Here is a 15,968-nt window from a genome sequence, read left to right on the forward strand (position 1 = left end):
ATGTAATCTATGTTTACAAATAATGCATATGTAATCACATCTAAAGTCGGTATAAATTAAAAAAGATTCACCACATAGGGATTTCAATAAATTATGTCCCTCTATACAAAAGCAAGCCAAAACATCTTAAATGACTCTAATTATTGCATCGACCAAAATCAATCAAATGCACTTAAGAATTTAGATAGAATGTGGGGCATAAAATGTTTGGTATTATATGGAATGATAAGTAGTCATTTAATATGTTTTGTGGCATTTGATTGATTTTGGTTAATATGCGCAAAGAATAGAACGACGTGTAACAAAATATCAAACAAAAACCTATAATAAAAGTACCAATATTACCTCAAACTTTAATAAAATTTGGTTATTGTGTGCTCTTGATCAGTGCATTTCAATCGAACCAGCATAAATAGAAAGAACACCAAACACACTCACTCAATTAGGGTTCTTAATTTTGAATAAGGAATTAGGTGAAAGCTTGGACCTCTCAAAGGGGGAGGGTCCCAAACACAACATGAAATTTACAGTAAAACACATTTACAAGAACTCATATTTTGTTGTTTGTTTAGGTACTCGAATCTTAACCACATCTCCTAAGTGCAAACATTTTCCCACCAAATATGCTCATTACCTAATAAAAGTAAGGTTAATATATAATTACCATAAAATTAGCATGTAATTCAAATGCTCTGCCCATCCAACCTCAAAGTAGGGGCGACAATTGATGAAACGACACGAAACGAAATTAGGAAGAAATTGAAAATCGAATTCGTGTTCGTGTTCGTGTCAAGTGTAAAAAACACGATGTCGTGTTCAAAATTCAACATGAAATTGACACGATTTAGCATTTTTCTGTCGTGTTTTTCGTGTTATTGTTGAATTAACATTTTATTTCAAACTAAAATTGACTATTATATTTCTATTTATTAAAGTTATTTATTGTTGGGTTGTTTCTATACACTTCTGGAAAGTTTTGGACTTGCAGGTATATTTTGTTCCCTATCTCGCGGGTTGTGATTTGGATCCAGATAGGTAATGGGTTGGTCACATATATTCAGGTCGTATTGATAGCTGTAAAGAAATCAACACACACAAAATATCTTGGTCTAGGTTTCTTCTCCATACCAAGGGTTTCTGTGTTCATCTGTTCTTGCATATAGGAGCAGTTTTGATCTTGTTCATATGATTGAGAGTAGATTAGTGGAGAGTAGATTAGGATTGATGTAGTGAGGTTTTTGTGTAATTGTTGTGAAAACGAACTGATCTATTAATAATATAGATTGTTCATGTTGGGAAATTACATGTGTTAATTTGTTCATGGTATCAGAGCGAGGTTCTCTCGCATATGCTGCTCCGATGGCTCATCTGTAGATTCCGCTTCAATCATTGTGATAACACAAAGGTTAATTTTCCCTTCTCCATTTGTTTTTATATTTGTCTGATCGTCTGGATTTTGTTTGTTCGACACTTGTTGTGTCGATCTAAGTTTCAACCCTAACTTCTAGATCTAACATCATCGGTGTTGATCTAGGGTTTCAGACATTGTCCATTTTTTTTCTTTCTTGTTAAGATCTCGGTTACTGCGAGCTCTTGTTTCCTTTGTAGGACGTTCGCTTTGGTGCTTCTTGCTGGTGAATACAACAGTTTATTGACGGTCGACATTCTTTGGGTTTTGATTAACTCTTTTTGAGAACAGAACCTAGAAGTTCTGAAATAACTCAAAAGAACGGTATCGCTTCTTCTTGTTTAACTCCTTTAGAGATCAGAACCTAGTAATTCTAAAAATATCTCTAAAGAGGACAGTTTCATACCTTCATTTCATTGCGGGTACATGTTTTTAAAAAATCTGTGGATTCTTCATTGCTGTTGTTGAAGATTCTACTCGATCACTATAAGTCTTCAACCTCTGTTCAGGTTGTTTCTTTGTCTTGGTTATTTGTGGTCTGGTTTGTTATTGCTCTACTGCATATTTGTCTATATTGTTGTTTTTATTGAGGCCTGATTGTTGATCTTAGTTCACCATCTTATTGGTTGAATATTCTGATCTTTGATTTAAGGTTCCTCTGTTTTTTTTCTCTATTCTTGTTGTGTTCATTGATTTACTATGACTGGGGAGATTCCTGGTGCATCAGGGACTAAGATCCCTAACTCACCAGATATTGATGATCCATTGTATATTCATCCTACAGATACTGTAACTGGAACTATTATTTCATTTAAATTGCTTGGAAATGAAAATTTCAGAATTTGGAAAAGCTCTATGACTAGAGCTTTAAAAGCTAAAAATAAATTAGGTTTTGTTGAAGGAACTGTTAATAAAATTGATAGTGATCCCATCAAGGCTCTTAAATGGGAAAGAGCCAATGTTGTCGTGTGTTCTTGGCTTCTTGGATCCATCTCTGAGACCATTTATGCAGGACATGCTGGTTCTGAAAAGGCTGTTGACATTTGGAATGAATTAAATGAAACTTATTGTAAATCTGATGGATCTGTTGTTTTTAACATTCATCAAAAAATTAACTCTTTGACTCAAAATGGCTTATTTGTGTCTGACCACTACAATAAACTTGATTCCTTATGGAAGGAATTTGATGGGTTAACCAACTTAACTGAATGTGTTTGTGTTGCCTCTACTCAATTAAGTAATCATTCAAAACTTATGAAACTTATGCAATTCTTAAGTGGTCTTGATGAATGTTACAATCAAGTAAAAAGTCATATTCTCTTAACTGATCATTTACCTAATGTTAGAAGTGCTTTTGCTACTATATCAAGAGAAGAATCTTTTCAAAAAAAATGGTTCCGTGTCTAATAATTCTGGTAAATCTCAAACCACTGCTGTTTTTAACAGTAAATTCAATGATAATAAAAGGAATAAAGGTCCTAATCAAGGTCTTCAGTGTAAACACTATGGTATTAAAGGTCACACAATTGAAAAATGTTTTAAACTTGTTGGATATCTTAAAGATTTTAAACCAATAAATGGGGGAAATAGATCTTCTAATAGCTACAACAACAATAATTTTTCTAATCACAATGGTTCTGAGAGATCCTTCTCTGGGAACAATGTTATTTCTACTAGCACTGATGTTTGCTCTTCTAGTGTTAACAATTCTGATCTTAGATTTCTCACTCAAGAACAATTCTCCAAGCTTCTCCAGCTTATTGGTGATAAACAATCCATGGATGAAGTAACTGCCAGCGCCAATATGGCAGGTACTTCGTGTAACTCTTTTTAAAAAAAAAATCTTCTAAGTCTGATAAGTGGATTGTTGACTCTGGAGCTAATCAACATATGACTTCCTCTGAGTCAAATTTAAATGATCTTGTGAATGTTTCTAATCTTAATCTTAGAGTTGATCACCCAAATGGGTCTACTGCCAAAATTCATAAAATTGGAAATGAGTCTTTCAAATAAACTCACGTTGTTTGATGTTTTTGTTGTTCCAGACTTCAATGTTAAGTTGTTGTCTGTTCACAAGTTATGTAAGGATAGTAAATGTAAAGTCATTTTTGATGAATATAATTGTATGGTGCAGGACTCACAGTCCATGGAGACTGGTAACGAGGGAGGGGGGACTTTATTATTACTCCTCCAGGTAAGTCTTTTTGTAACTCTAGTGTTATTAAATGTTTTGTGTCAAAATTAACTTGGCATAGTAGACTTGGTCATCCTTCTGATCAAGCTCTTACTTCCTTAAAAGAAAAAGTAAATTTTAGTAATAATTCTTTACCTCCTTGTGAGGTTTGTCACAAAGCTAAACAAACTAGAGATCCCTTTCCTGTTAGTCTTCATTCTTCAAAAGGTCTTGGAGATCTTGTTCATTTTGATGTTTGGGGTCCATATAAAACTCCTTCGATTGGAAATTTCAAAGTTTTTCTAACTATTGTTGATGATTTTACTATAGGTACTTGGGTTTATCTTCTAAAGTCTAAAGAAGAAGTTTTCTCTTGTGTGTCAAGTTTTTTGAATCTTATAGAAAATCAATTTTCTATTAAAGTTAAAATATTAGATCTGATAATGGAACAAAATTTGTAAATCATAGAATGAAAAATTTGTTTGTTTTAAAAGGGATTGTTCATCAAACTTCTTGTGTTTACACTCCACATCAAAATGGTGTTGTGGAGAGGAAACACAGACATATCTTAAACATTTCTAGGTCATTACTTTTTGAGTCTGGTCTTCCTGTTAGGTTTTAGGGAGATGCTGTTATGACTGTTGTTTTTTTAATAAATCATATTCCTACTTCTGTTTTAAACGGTATGTCTCCTTTTGAAAAGATTTACAATCACTCTCCTAAATTTGATAATTTAAGAGTGTTTGGATGTTTATGTCTTGCAACAAAATTAAATGTTTTTGATAAGTTTTCTTCTAGGTCTGAGAAATGCATTATGATTGGTTATTCTAATGAAAAAAAAGGGTTATAAACTTCTCAGCCTTGACACAAGCCTTGTTTTCTTTTCCAGGGATCTTAAATTTTATGAGAATGTTTTTCCTTTTAATATGAAATCATCTCCTTCATCATTTGATTCGGTTGTTAAAACTAGGCATCCTTCTTTCTCTTTTTCGAATCCTTTTTCCAATGATGAGTCTTACTTGAATATTTGAATGAGTCTTTGATTAATAGCTCTAATTCAGATGACTTGGGAGTGACCCAACAAACCGATGGTGCAGTTGTATCTCAATTTCCTGTTGATAGTGATACGGATACTATGTCTAAGGATACATCTGTGCATTGGTTTGATGAGGATGTTCCCAGTACATCTGATCAGACCGAAGAAAATATTCAAAACAATTCCACTCCCAATTTTTCTACTCATTCCTCTAGACCTTTGAGAACTCCTAAAATGCCAACTAAGTTCAATGATTATGTTGTTGAAGGTAAATACAAGTATTGATCTGAAAAAACTGTTAACTATTCTAATCTTGATAGTGAAACAAAATGTTTTGTTTCTAACTTGAATAAAACTCTTGAACCTCAAACGTATAATGAAGCTTGTAATGATCCTAATTGGATCAAAGCAATGAATGAGGAAATGGAGGCTTTACAGAAATAACACTTGGGATATAACCGATTTGCCTAAAGATAGGAAACCTATTGGTTGTAGGTGGATATATAAAATTAAATACAAATTAAATGGTGAAATTGATAGGTACAAAGCAAGACTTATAGCTAAGGGCTATAATCAAAGAGAAGGTATTGACTATTCTGAGACATTTTCTCATGTAGCAAAACTGGTTACTGTTAGAATTGTTATCTCTTTAGCTATTTATAAGGATTGGAATTTGTTTCAGCTTGACATTAACAATGCTTTTTTGTATGGTAGCTTGGACGAAGATGTCTACATGACACTTCCTCAAGGCTATCATACAAAGGGGGACAGTCGTGCGTGTAAACTTAAAATGTCTTTATATGGTTTGAAACAGGCTCCACGTAAGTGGAATGAAAAATTATGTAGTTCTTTAGCTGATTTTGATTTTTCTCAAAGTATAAATGATTTCTCTTTATTTGTTAGAAATAAAAATGGGTCTGTTGTTGTTCTCTTAGGCTATGTTGATGATATAATAATCACAGGTGATAGTATAACTGAAATTGAAAATGTTAAGTCTTTTTTGAAGTCTCTTTTTTTAATTAAGGATTTGGGGAAATTAAAGTATTTTCTTGGAATAGAAGTTATAAATACAAATTCTGGTGTGTCTTACACAAAGAAAATATTGTCTTGGGCTCCTTCATGAGTTTGGTCTTCTTGGTTGCAAACCTGTGAAAGTTCCTTTAGATTCTTATTCTAAGATTGATAAAAATGGCATTGATAGTTCTGATAATTTGTTAACTAACATTACTGAATTTCAAAAACTGATTGGAAAATTGATTTATTTGACAGTTACCAGGCATGGTATTTCCTATACAGTACAAAATTTAAGTCAATTTATGCACAGTCCTAGGAAATCTCACCTAGAAATTGCTATTAGACTTTTGAGATATCTTAAAATGAATCTTGGAAAGGGTGTTAGTATTGTAAAATCTAATTCTTATTCTATTACTGGTTTTGTGGATGCTGACTGGGCAAAATGCTTGTCATCCAGAAAGTCTGTAACAGGGTATTGTATTTTTCTTGGTAGTTCTTCGATTTCTTGGAGAAGAAAGAAGCAAAATACTGTATCTAGATCCTCAACAAAATTTGAATATAGAGCTTTAGGCTCTGTAACATGTGAGATTATTTGGATTGTTAAAATTCTTGTTGACCTTGGTTTAAAGTATCTTGATGTTTCTAATATTCACTATGATAATGATTCTGCTATTAAGTTGGCTCAAAATCCAGTGTTTCATGAGAGAACAAAACATTTTGAAGTTGATGTTCATTTTATTCGTGAAAAATTTTCAAAAAATGTTGTTAAATTTCTTAAAATTGATCATGATAAAAATATTGCTGATATTTTTACAAAAGGGTTACCTTTTCCTCAACACAATTTGTTTTCTGGGAAATTAGGGATGTTTGATCTGTTTCAAGTTGTTACTTGATATTTTTTTTGTTATGTCATTTTTAGTTTGAGGGGAGGTGTTGAATTAACATTTTATTTCAAACTAAAATTGACTATTATATTTCTATTTATTAATGTTATTTGTTGTTGGGTTGTTTCTGTACACTTCTAGAAAGTTTTGGACTTGCAGGTATATTTTGTTCCCTATCTCGCGGGTTGTGATTTGGATCTAGATAGATAATGGGTTGGTCACATATATTCAGGTCGTATTGATAGCTGTAAAGAAATCAACACACACAAAATATCTTGGTCTAGGTTTCTTCTATATACCAAGGGTTTCTGTATTCAGTTCATCTGTTCTTCTATATAGGAGCAATTTTGATCTTGTTCATATGATTGAGAGTATATTAGGATTGATGTAGTGAGGTTTTTGTGTAATTGTTGTGAAAAACTGATCTATTAACAATATAGATTGTTCATGTTGGGAAATTACATGTGTTAATTTGTTCAGCTATGTATGATTAAGTATTAATTAAATAAACTAATTGCTATTTTATGTTATCTTTGTCGTGTCCTGTTCGTCGTTTTTTTTAATTGGTTCGTTTTCGTGTTAGTTGAAAAAAACATGACGTCGTGTCGTATCTTGTTTGTGTTACATAAAATCTTGTCGTGTCGTGTCAGACAAAAACACGACACAATGACCTGATTTTCCACTCCTACCTCAAAGCTTATGGCATAATAAAGAACTCCTACAAATAGGAGAGCCCATAATGATACACATAGAACAAAATGAAAGACAGAAAAGAGTTCATAGAATGAGACCTTTTGTTCATCTTATAAATGCAGCAGTATGACATTTAAGATAATTAAATTCAATTGAATCTGATCTCCTCATTCCTTCATGATGAAACTATAATATCCTTATAAACTTACCTTGTTCATGATTACAAGAGTTGAGATCATAGAACCCTTTATCAATGCTAAGGAGTCTTGGAAAATTGAAATTAAAATAAGATATGGACTTTGGACTGAAATAATACACTTTTCCTATCTTGCTCAAGGTCCATCATTAATTAATTATAGGTGATAGCTTTGATAATTATAGGGTGCATAAAAAACCATTAAATATTGTTTTTTCTTCTTTTTCTTTCAAAGCTTTGTTAAGGAAAACAAAAAAAATGATGGATGGTACAAAAAATGAAAATAGAAAAGCTAGATTCTTGGTCAATCACCTAAAATGAATCTATACATATTGCCTATAACTCTTTTATTGGAACAATCTGATAGTCTGTCAAAAAAGAGAGTATTATATTAATCTCCTACCGACAAAGATAGATCTAAATGGAATCAAGGGAGCAAAACTCCTGATTTTGTTATATACATGGTTAATAAAAGTTTTAAAACCACAAGAAACAACTCACCAAGCACAACACACATACTTTTGAAACAAATTGTGTACAAACCAGTGTTTCCGTCGAATGTAACAGAAAAAGAAAGACCAGACCAACGTTCTTGTTCCTGATATGAAAAAAAAAATCCAACTATAGTTTAATTGAAGCAGAAAATCTGGAGCAAAATCAACAATATGACCTTGCTCGATCTAACATGAATCAAAATCCTTAGTAGAAAGGATATTGTCTTGGACTAAGCTCTTTGTAACACCCCAAAATTTTCAAACTTTAAAATGCTATGGTTTTAACAAAATCATTACCGGTATTAACCCACATTTAACAAAAAAAAACTGGTCCCACAAATCATTACCAGTATTAACCCACATTTAACAAAAAAAACTGGTCCCACAAATTAATTTATTATTAAAACATTGGGTGTTACCATTAACCATCATATAAACCATAGCAAGCAACTACGAATTACATCAATATCATTTAAAAAGGAATTTAATAACTTCCACTCAATTCTCTATCTCTTAACTTCTATCTTCCATCTTTCATCTTTTCTCATTAGTTACAACTTGGGATACATGTCATTAAAAAGAGACACGTAAGACAAAAATGTCTCGTGAGCTATGCAGGTTTGTGACCCAAAACATTTATCACATTTTCATTAAAAACATTTCATCTTTGCAAAACATATTTCAAATAGACATTTTCCACAATTCGTTCTATATCAAAACATTTCATTAGTCATAACATTATTCCAAAGTCATTTCTTTTCACATTCCATTTATTCTTTCATTAACGGTTAATTTCAGTGTTAAACCGTTGCCATTTTTATACTTAGGGTCTACGTCCAATAAATGAACCACTCCCAAGTCTAGACCAAGGTGGAAAGAACAAATCAATCCACAAAGGCATCATTTCCATTAGGACATTTACTTTGTAGACAAGGAAGGTACCACCCTAGTAGATTTCTCTAGTGCCTCTTATAAGATATCATGACCCGAGCAGTTTTCATTGTTTCTTTACTTTCTTTTTAGATTTCACTTTCTACATTATTAATACTTATATCATCATTTATGATAACATAGGTTATTAAGTAGATTTATTTTGAAAAGACACATTTCACATATCAAACATTCGTTCTTCCAAAATATTCTTTGCTTTCACAACATTCTTACTTTCAAGGAATTCTTTTAAAACATTCTTTTCAAAAACGTTAACACTTTCATTTCAAAACATTATATATCAAAGTATTGGATTTCATTATAATAAAATCATTTTTCTATGTTCTCCAATGTGAGAAAATGCCAACACGTACTCACCTCAATAACAAGAAGGTTAGCTACTCCCTTTCAAAAGTTTCTTCCCTCCAAGTAAACATTCTCTAAACGCTTCCTACATCATACTAGCTCATGTCAATATAATGACCAAAATACCCTCATGAACTCTATTTCTAGAAATTATTGTCTCAAATCACTCCTTATTTGAAAATATGAATATAGGTAAAAATCGTGCATGATTTCAAATACATATGCAAAAGTTATGAAGTTTTTGAGAATTTCCTAAAACTGTCAAAATCAACTAGGATGATTTTTACCCAGACATGGGACAATTTCAGTCAGGTACAAACTCGTTTTTCTCTCAAAATGGCACTCTACTTTGCATAGTTCTTGAAAATCCATTTCCAATTCACTTTGTACCATTTGTATAGGTTCTCATGCATTATTAGGAGGTGTTTTATCATCTTAAAACACCTCACTTAATCCATTAGGCGCTCACTGAAACTTTTAAGGATATGATGATCCTTAAGCTTTAAATAAGGGAAATGATTCATACATAACAATTTTTTTCCATACACAACAATTTATACATTAAAGTATTGTATTGTGCAACTCCATAAAACATAAATTTTTGTGTATGGAGAAAAATTGTTGTGTACAAATCACATCCCTTTAAATATAGGTTTAACTAATCTAGTTTCTAATTATACATTCGAAAACTCACATAGTTTGTTCCCAACTTATTGAATGCCCATATGAATGTTGTTAAGTACATGAAACCATAATTATTCTCATTTCAAAATACCCAAATCTAACTACGGAATCCTCAATTTCATTCCATGTTCCCAAATTACCCTTTAGGCCAAAACAATCACTACAACTAGAACTTCACTAGAATCCCTTCATGTTTATGTTCCCTTTTCATCTATAGAGTGTCAATTCCTGTTCATGAATGCCAATCACTTCTTAGATGTCAATCATTATGTTGTTGTTAATACATTTCCAAAAATGCCCTTATGGCCAAATATTCCATAAATTCAACTAAGCATCATTCAAGTCCTCATATTTTTGCATTCAAATCATTTTATTAGTATGAACTCATGTTTATGAGTATCATATACTCATAAAATGCTCACATACAAAGAGTTCCATTGTTTTTATTCTAGTTTCCCCCAAAATTAATACAAATCCATGCTTATACTTGATTCTACCATCATGATGAATTTGTTGCTATCAAATATCATCTACGCCATAGAATATAATCCCATTTGATCATCAATTGAAATATCCCCAAATTAGATTTCTAGGGTTCATGGAGCTTTTTCCTAAATCATTAAATCCATCAATAGGATGATTAGATTGAGATTAGAACCATGGAAATCACTCAAGGGAGGTTAGAAAACCAAACCTAATCATTTATTGAGGCCAAATTCGACATTGGGGTTCAACCCCAAACCATAAACTCGAAAATAGAGCTAGAACGGAAGGATTTATACCTTCTTAGCCTTTGATTACTTCTCTTCTTTGCTTGAATGCTTCACAACTCCACTTGAATCAAACCCTATATGCCAAAGAGTGAAGAAATCGCCATTTCCGTCTCCCTTTCTATCAGTCACGTTCTTCCCAAGCAAATGGGAGAGAAGACCCATTAACTAACTTTGAACTTTCCCAACTTGCCATTTTTAGTTCCTCCTTGAAAAAGCTCTTTCAAAATAACTCCAAACTAACTTAGAAGCTTTAATTAACTTCCAAATGAGTTCCTCTCCATCCTAATCTTCACAAACTAAGTCCAAGTTATTAAGTTGGTCAAATCTCTAGTCAAACCTATGTCTCACCCGATTGGCACAAATGCCCTTTTAACTTTTAAGATGTTATAATTTTTACTTCTAACCATCTAAACTTCATATCAACTAATGATATGTTTATTCCTTGATGATTTAACTACATAAATCATTTTTTATTCAATTTATTAATTTAAGAATTCGGTCTTAAATTTTAGGATGTTATATTCTTCGTCTTCAAAAGTCCATGATTGAAGTAAACTGTGGCGATGGTATGTTTTTAGTTGGATAAAGGTGAGTGAGTTCCTTCCCAATTTCAAAATTTAAAAGTACTACTATATAGGAGCAAATGATTCGGATAGTGCATCTGAAATTTAGGGTTAGTGGGAAGTTTTCCATGGACCTGTTGATCTGAAATTCAAAAGTATGTTGTTACTTCTTTATTATGGTAAATGCAAAAATCCAAAAACAACAATTTTTTTTTAACAAAAATGAAGATGTAAATGAATCATATATGGATTGGTAAATAAATACATGTCTAATCAGACTATTAAAACCCAAAATGGTGGAATAATTAAATGAAGCTAAGTTAATCTAATGGAAACATATCTTCACTTGGGTTTTTGCTCGTCTGATTCTTTTATATTTTTCTTTCTAGATAGTAATTTTGACGTTTGATGCTAGAATCCATAAGTAGCTTCATAGCATTTGACCATAATCTTAAAGACATGATTTCCTTTTTTTCCCTTGGCCACCACCATTTGAACCCTGAAAAAATATGATTTCAAAAAGAAAACTCAAAAAACTCAGAAGTTAGAAGTCAGAATAAGAAAAATAAGAAATTAGAATAAACAATATTTTGAGTACCTTGTCCGAGTTCGAAGAAGAAAGAATCGTTTGAGTACTTTGTGTAATCGAGTCCAAAAGTAGAAACCAAAAGAAGAAACAAAACCATAAAGAATAATGATTAAAAGTTAGAAAAAAAAGATAACAAATGAGAGTATCAGTTGAATCCAAGTTTAAATAAATTAACCTAAACATCATCTTCTCCCAAAAAAAAAAAAAAAATCAACCATACCTCAACAAGGGTATGAATCTGATCAGTAATTTTGCTCTAAAAATGCATAGATCGGACTGTTAATTGACCTTGAGAGTTAAACTTGGTAATTGTGTATTGTATTCATAAAGGGAAAAATATATAGAGTATATATAGACTACACATTTACACAAAGGACCCTATAATGTAAACATTTATCTAACATTCCCCCTCAAGCTAAGGCCGGGGACGAACTCTTAGCTTGAACTTCAAAGTGAGAAACCGATTTGAAGGCAGCGGCTTTGTGAACACGTCGGCTATTTGGTCTTGTGTAGAAATGTGTTGAATGGACAGTTTCCATTGAGCAACCTTTTTCTCTGACAAAGTGAAAATCAACCTCTACATGCTTTGTTCGCGCATGGAAGACATGATCGGCCAATAAATATGTGGCTCCCAAGTTATCACACCATAAAATCGGAGCGAATTTGATTGGTACTTGGAGTTCTCATAAGAGAGTCTCGTTTATAAATCTTAAATTTAAACTGTTATCTGAAGAGAAAAAAGGGAAAAGAATTACAAAAATTAAGAATTTTTTTCAAATTAGGCACAATAACTTGATTATACATATCAAAACATGATTATACCATGCAGATTCATGTTTCTATTCACTTCGCATGTTAGGTCTTCGGGCGACTTTTATAGAAAAAGTCAACAACTTCGCAAATTCTCATTTATAAATCTTTTTATTTAATTAATTGACTTCTACCATGAAACAAAAAATGAACCTTGATGCATGAATTCAAAAATATATTTATGTGGTGTGTAACCCTTACAACATAAAATTAGGTAAAAGAGTAAAACTGAAAGAAAATGAAAACCAAAGCTTACTTGTGCAACCCTTCATTCGATAAAGAAGACACACTATAACACAAAGGTGTCTAGATACCATTGGACCAAAAATTTCTTTGTAGAAGGCACAAAAGAGCTAAAACATTGAATTGCCAGAATGGTAAGGTAAGTCCCTCATCACCCACCTGGAATGGAAAACCATGATGATATTTTATTATTTATAAAAAATACAAACTGAAAAAGTGAAGGAACTACCTTAAGAACATTATTAATATTCTTAATAACAAAGTGAAATATTGTAGTTATTTCAAACTCAAAGACTGAATAAGACCTAACGACATCACTTTACTGTTTCAATGGCTGTATTTTAGTATTTCTGATAAAAAATTAGTAGCTTCAAAGGTTTAATATGGAATTGGTTTCTTTAAGGCATTTTGTCAAACATTTGGTATGCATCTTAATAAAGAGCGCCTATAAAACAGTTAAACTCGTCCGTAAAACCCAAACCAAAGCATCAAGATCAAAAAAATCATGAAAGGATTTGTTCTAGGTAAAATTATATATATTCAAACATACTTGTTAAAAGAACGAAAAAAATAGGCATATCTCACTGAGGAAACCAAGAACCTTAGAAAGATGAACTTAAAATTGAATGAAGGATAAAACCGAACATAATGCATTTTCTTGTAGCAGAAGTAACAACCAAACAAAGAATCTTGGAATGAAACCCAAACACACCTTAAAAAGTTAGTAATTGACATTAAAGATACCAAGTAGAGAAAAAAACCAGATGTTATAATCTTTTTATAAGAAAAAAGAATGAATATCCATAAATATATATCATTCGCATTCATGAAATTAAAATTACGATTGGAAATTTACCTCAAGGGAATGGGACGGTCAATATGACGTATATAAAATTACGATTGGAAATTTACCTCAAGGGAAAGGGACGGTCAATATGAGGTATATAGCGCTATCTTTTAGCGTCTTATTGAATCTACGTAAGAATTTCTAAAATTCCTTCACTGCACAATTGAATTGGGTTATCAAATAAGCCTAAAATCAAGGTTTTCATTTGTAATTGAATCAAAGTCATGACCTCCTAATCTCCTATGCTTTTATGGTGGTGGCTGTGAGAGAAAAAAAAACGAAACGATTGAGATGCAAAGCTCTTTATCAACGCTAATTAATTAAGAACGTACAAAGTAGTTAATTTACTCTCCATTGCAATCGCGGGAGTTAGAGCGAAATTGGAGAGAGAACCGCCAAAAAAACTGTAATTATTAATACTATTGACGACCGGACGGGCAGTGAAAAACCGTAGTCAAAATCAGAGTCATACGATATTATCAAGATTCAATCACAACCGCATAAACTCCCTAATTTCCAGTTTTTGTGGCGGTTCTTTCGCTTTCCTTCGATGACTCCCCTACCTCCCATGTTCTGCTCTGTATATTGACGTAAAAACAATAGTTTGATTTTACTTTCTACTTTTAGATTATATTTTCAGTTGTTTCAATTATAACATTGTACTATGAAATTCATTATTTCAATCAAAAAAATCTCCACATGCAATACGTGTATCCAAGAGATAAATAAGGGGAGATCGTGGGAGGAGTTACAAAGCAACGAACGTGGGAGGTGGGGTAGTCATTGATGAGAATCAAAGAGAGCTGCCATAAAAATTGTAAATTACGGAGTTTACGTGGCTTTGATTGAATCTTGAGAAGATCATAGGGCTGAGATTTTGACGACGGTTTTTCACTGGCCTCGGTATTCTTAATAATTGTGAACCGTGTGTGTGTCTATATATATATATATATATATATATATATATATATATATATATATATATATATATATATATATATACTAATAGTGTACCCGCGCAATGCAGCGATGTCAAATAGGTCATTTTGGTGGATAGTTTTCATGTGGTAATTTAATTTCTTTTAGCGACTCATTGTTCTTTTTAGCGGAGAGTTTCTATTTCTAAAAAGTACATTTCTAAGTTGATTGCTAAATTTTGCATTCGAAAATGCATTCCTATTTCTAAATCGTCTTTCCTTCAAGTTTGAAACTGGAATCGAGTATAGTAAATGGAACTTGATTTGAATTTGGCGAACATCAAATAGTTTTATTTCAACCATTACTTTGTTTTGTAAAAATAACATATTTTGTTGTTTCGGTTAAAAAAATAGATTATATTGTCTATTTGGTTAAAAATAAAGAATAGATGCAACTTAAGGGCCGGTAAAGTCAAAAAATAAAATAAAATAAAATATGAGTCAAAGTGTAAAAAAATAAAAATTGAAAAGTTCTGGAGTTTCACGAATTATTGATTTCAAATGATCCTGACTTTGTATAGTATTTCGGGGAATAGTTTGTTGGGGTTTTCTATAAGTATCCCTCTTCTTTTTTCAATTTCACCCCCTTGATTTGATTTTTGTCTTTTGTTTGTTTGTTTTTCTTTTTTGTTTTTGTTTCCTATTTTGTTTTTTGTTGTTTTTATTTTTTTTAAGTTATATTATTATTATTATTATTATTATTATTATTATTATTATTATTATTATATTTTATTGTTATTATTATTATTATTATTATTATAAATTCCGCACAAAATTTTAACATTCGGATGACATTATAAATTTGAATTACTATATAAAATCGGTTTTTCAATATTTTATATATTTTAATATTAATATTATTATTGTTATTATTGTTATAAATTTCGAATAATATTTTATAAATCGGAGATTATAAATTCAAACGGCTATATAAAATTGGAACAAAAGCAAAGTTTGTGCCTATTAATTACGAATATTAATTGATACGGTATTACAATCGTGTCGTGCGTTATGCGGATTGAAAACATTTAGTTAAGCACTATACAATGTTTCCGATTTTATATAGTCGTTCGAATTTATAATGTCTGGTTATATAGTTGTTCGAATTTATAATGTCCGATTTATAAAATATTGTCCAAAATTTATAATAATAATAACGGTAATAATATTAATATTAAAATATAAAAAATATTTAGAAACCGATTTTATATAGCCGTTCGAATTTATAATGTCGTCCGAATGTTAAAATTTTGTGCGAAATTAATAATAATAATAATAATGTTATTAT

The 15,968-nt window shown here is 31.3% G+C and overlaps 1 protein-coding gene and 1 long non-coding RNA gene across 5 annotated transcripts; one reads left to right on the plus strand and one right to left on the minus strand.

Moving 5' to 3' along the window:
* Positions 1–2,107: 2,107 nt before the first annotated feature.
* Positions 2,108–6,524, plus strand: LOC145158755 (uncharacterized). Its single transcript, XM_079077608.1, has 10 exons — positions 2,108–2,645; positions 2,755–3,219; positions 3,358–3,461; positions 3,543–3,602; positions 3,749–3,809; positions 3,912–3,965; positions 4,076–4,196; positions 4,632–4,895; positions 5,158–5,579; positions 5,887–6,524. Exons 1-10 carry the CDS (start codon positions 2,108–2,110, stop codon positions 6,522–6,524), a joined length of 2,727 nt encoding a protein of 908 aa, XP_078933734.1.
* A 4,948-nt stretch (positions 6,525–11,472) lies between these two features.
* On the minus strand, positions 11,473–14,255 carry LOC145157179 (uncharacterized). Of its 4 annotated transcripts, none has more exons than XR_013737144.1 (5): positions 13,769–14,255; positions 12,870–13,015; positions 12,024–12,530; positions 11,813–11,849; positions 11,473–11,713 (listed from the first exon to the last, which is right to left on the minus strand). It is a non-coding gene; the product is annotated as an uncharacterized LOC145157179 (long non-coding RNA). The 4 variants fall into 4 exon arrangements; XR_013737146.1 differs by lacking the exon at positions 13,769–14,255 and adding an exon at positions 13,569–13,752; XR_013737143.1 differs by lacking the exon at positions 13,769–14,255 and having other exon boundaries at positions 12,870–13,562.
* Positions 14,256–15,968: the final 1,713 nt, after the last annotated feature.

The sequence above is a fragment of the Lactuca virosa genome, chromosome 2 (assembly GCF_052849685.1).
Source record: "Lactuca virosa cultivar CGN04683 chromosome 2, Lactuca_virosa_CGN04683_v6, whole genome shotgun sequence".
Taxonomy (NCBI): Eukaryota; Viridiplantae; Streptophyta; class Magnoliopsida; order Asterales; family Asteraceae; genus Lactuca; species Lactuca virosa.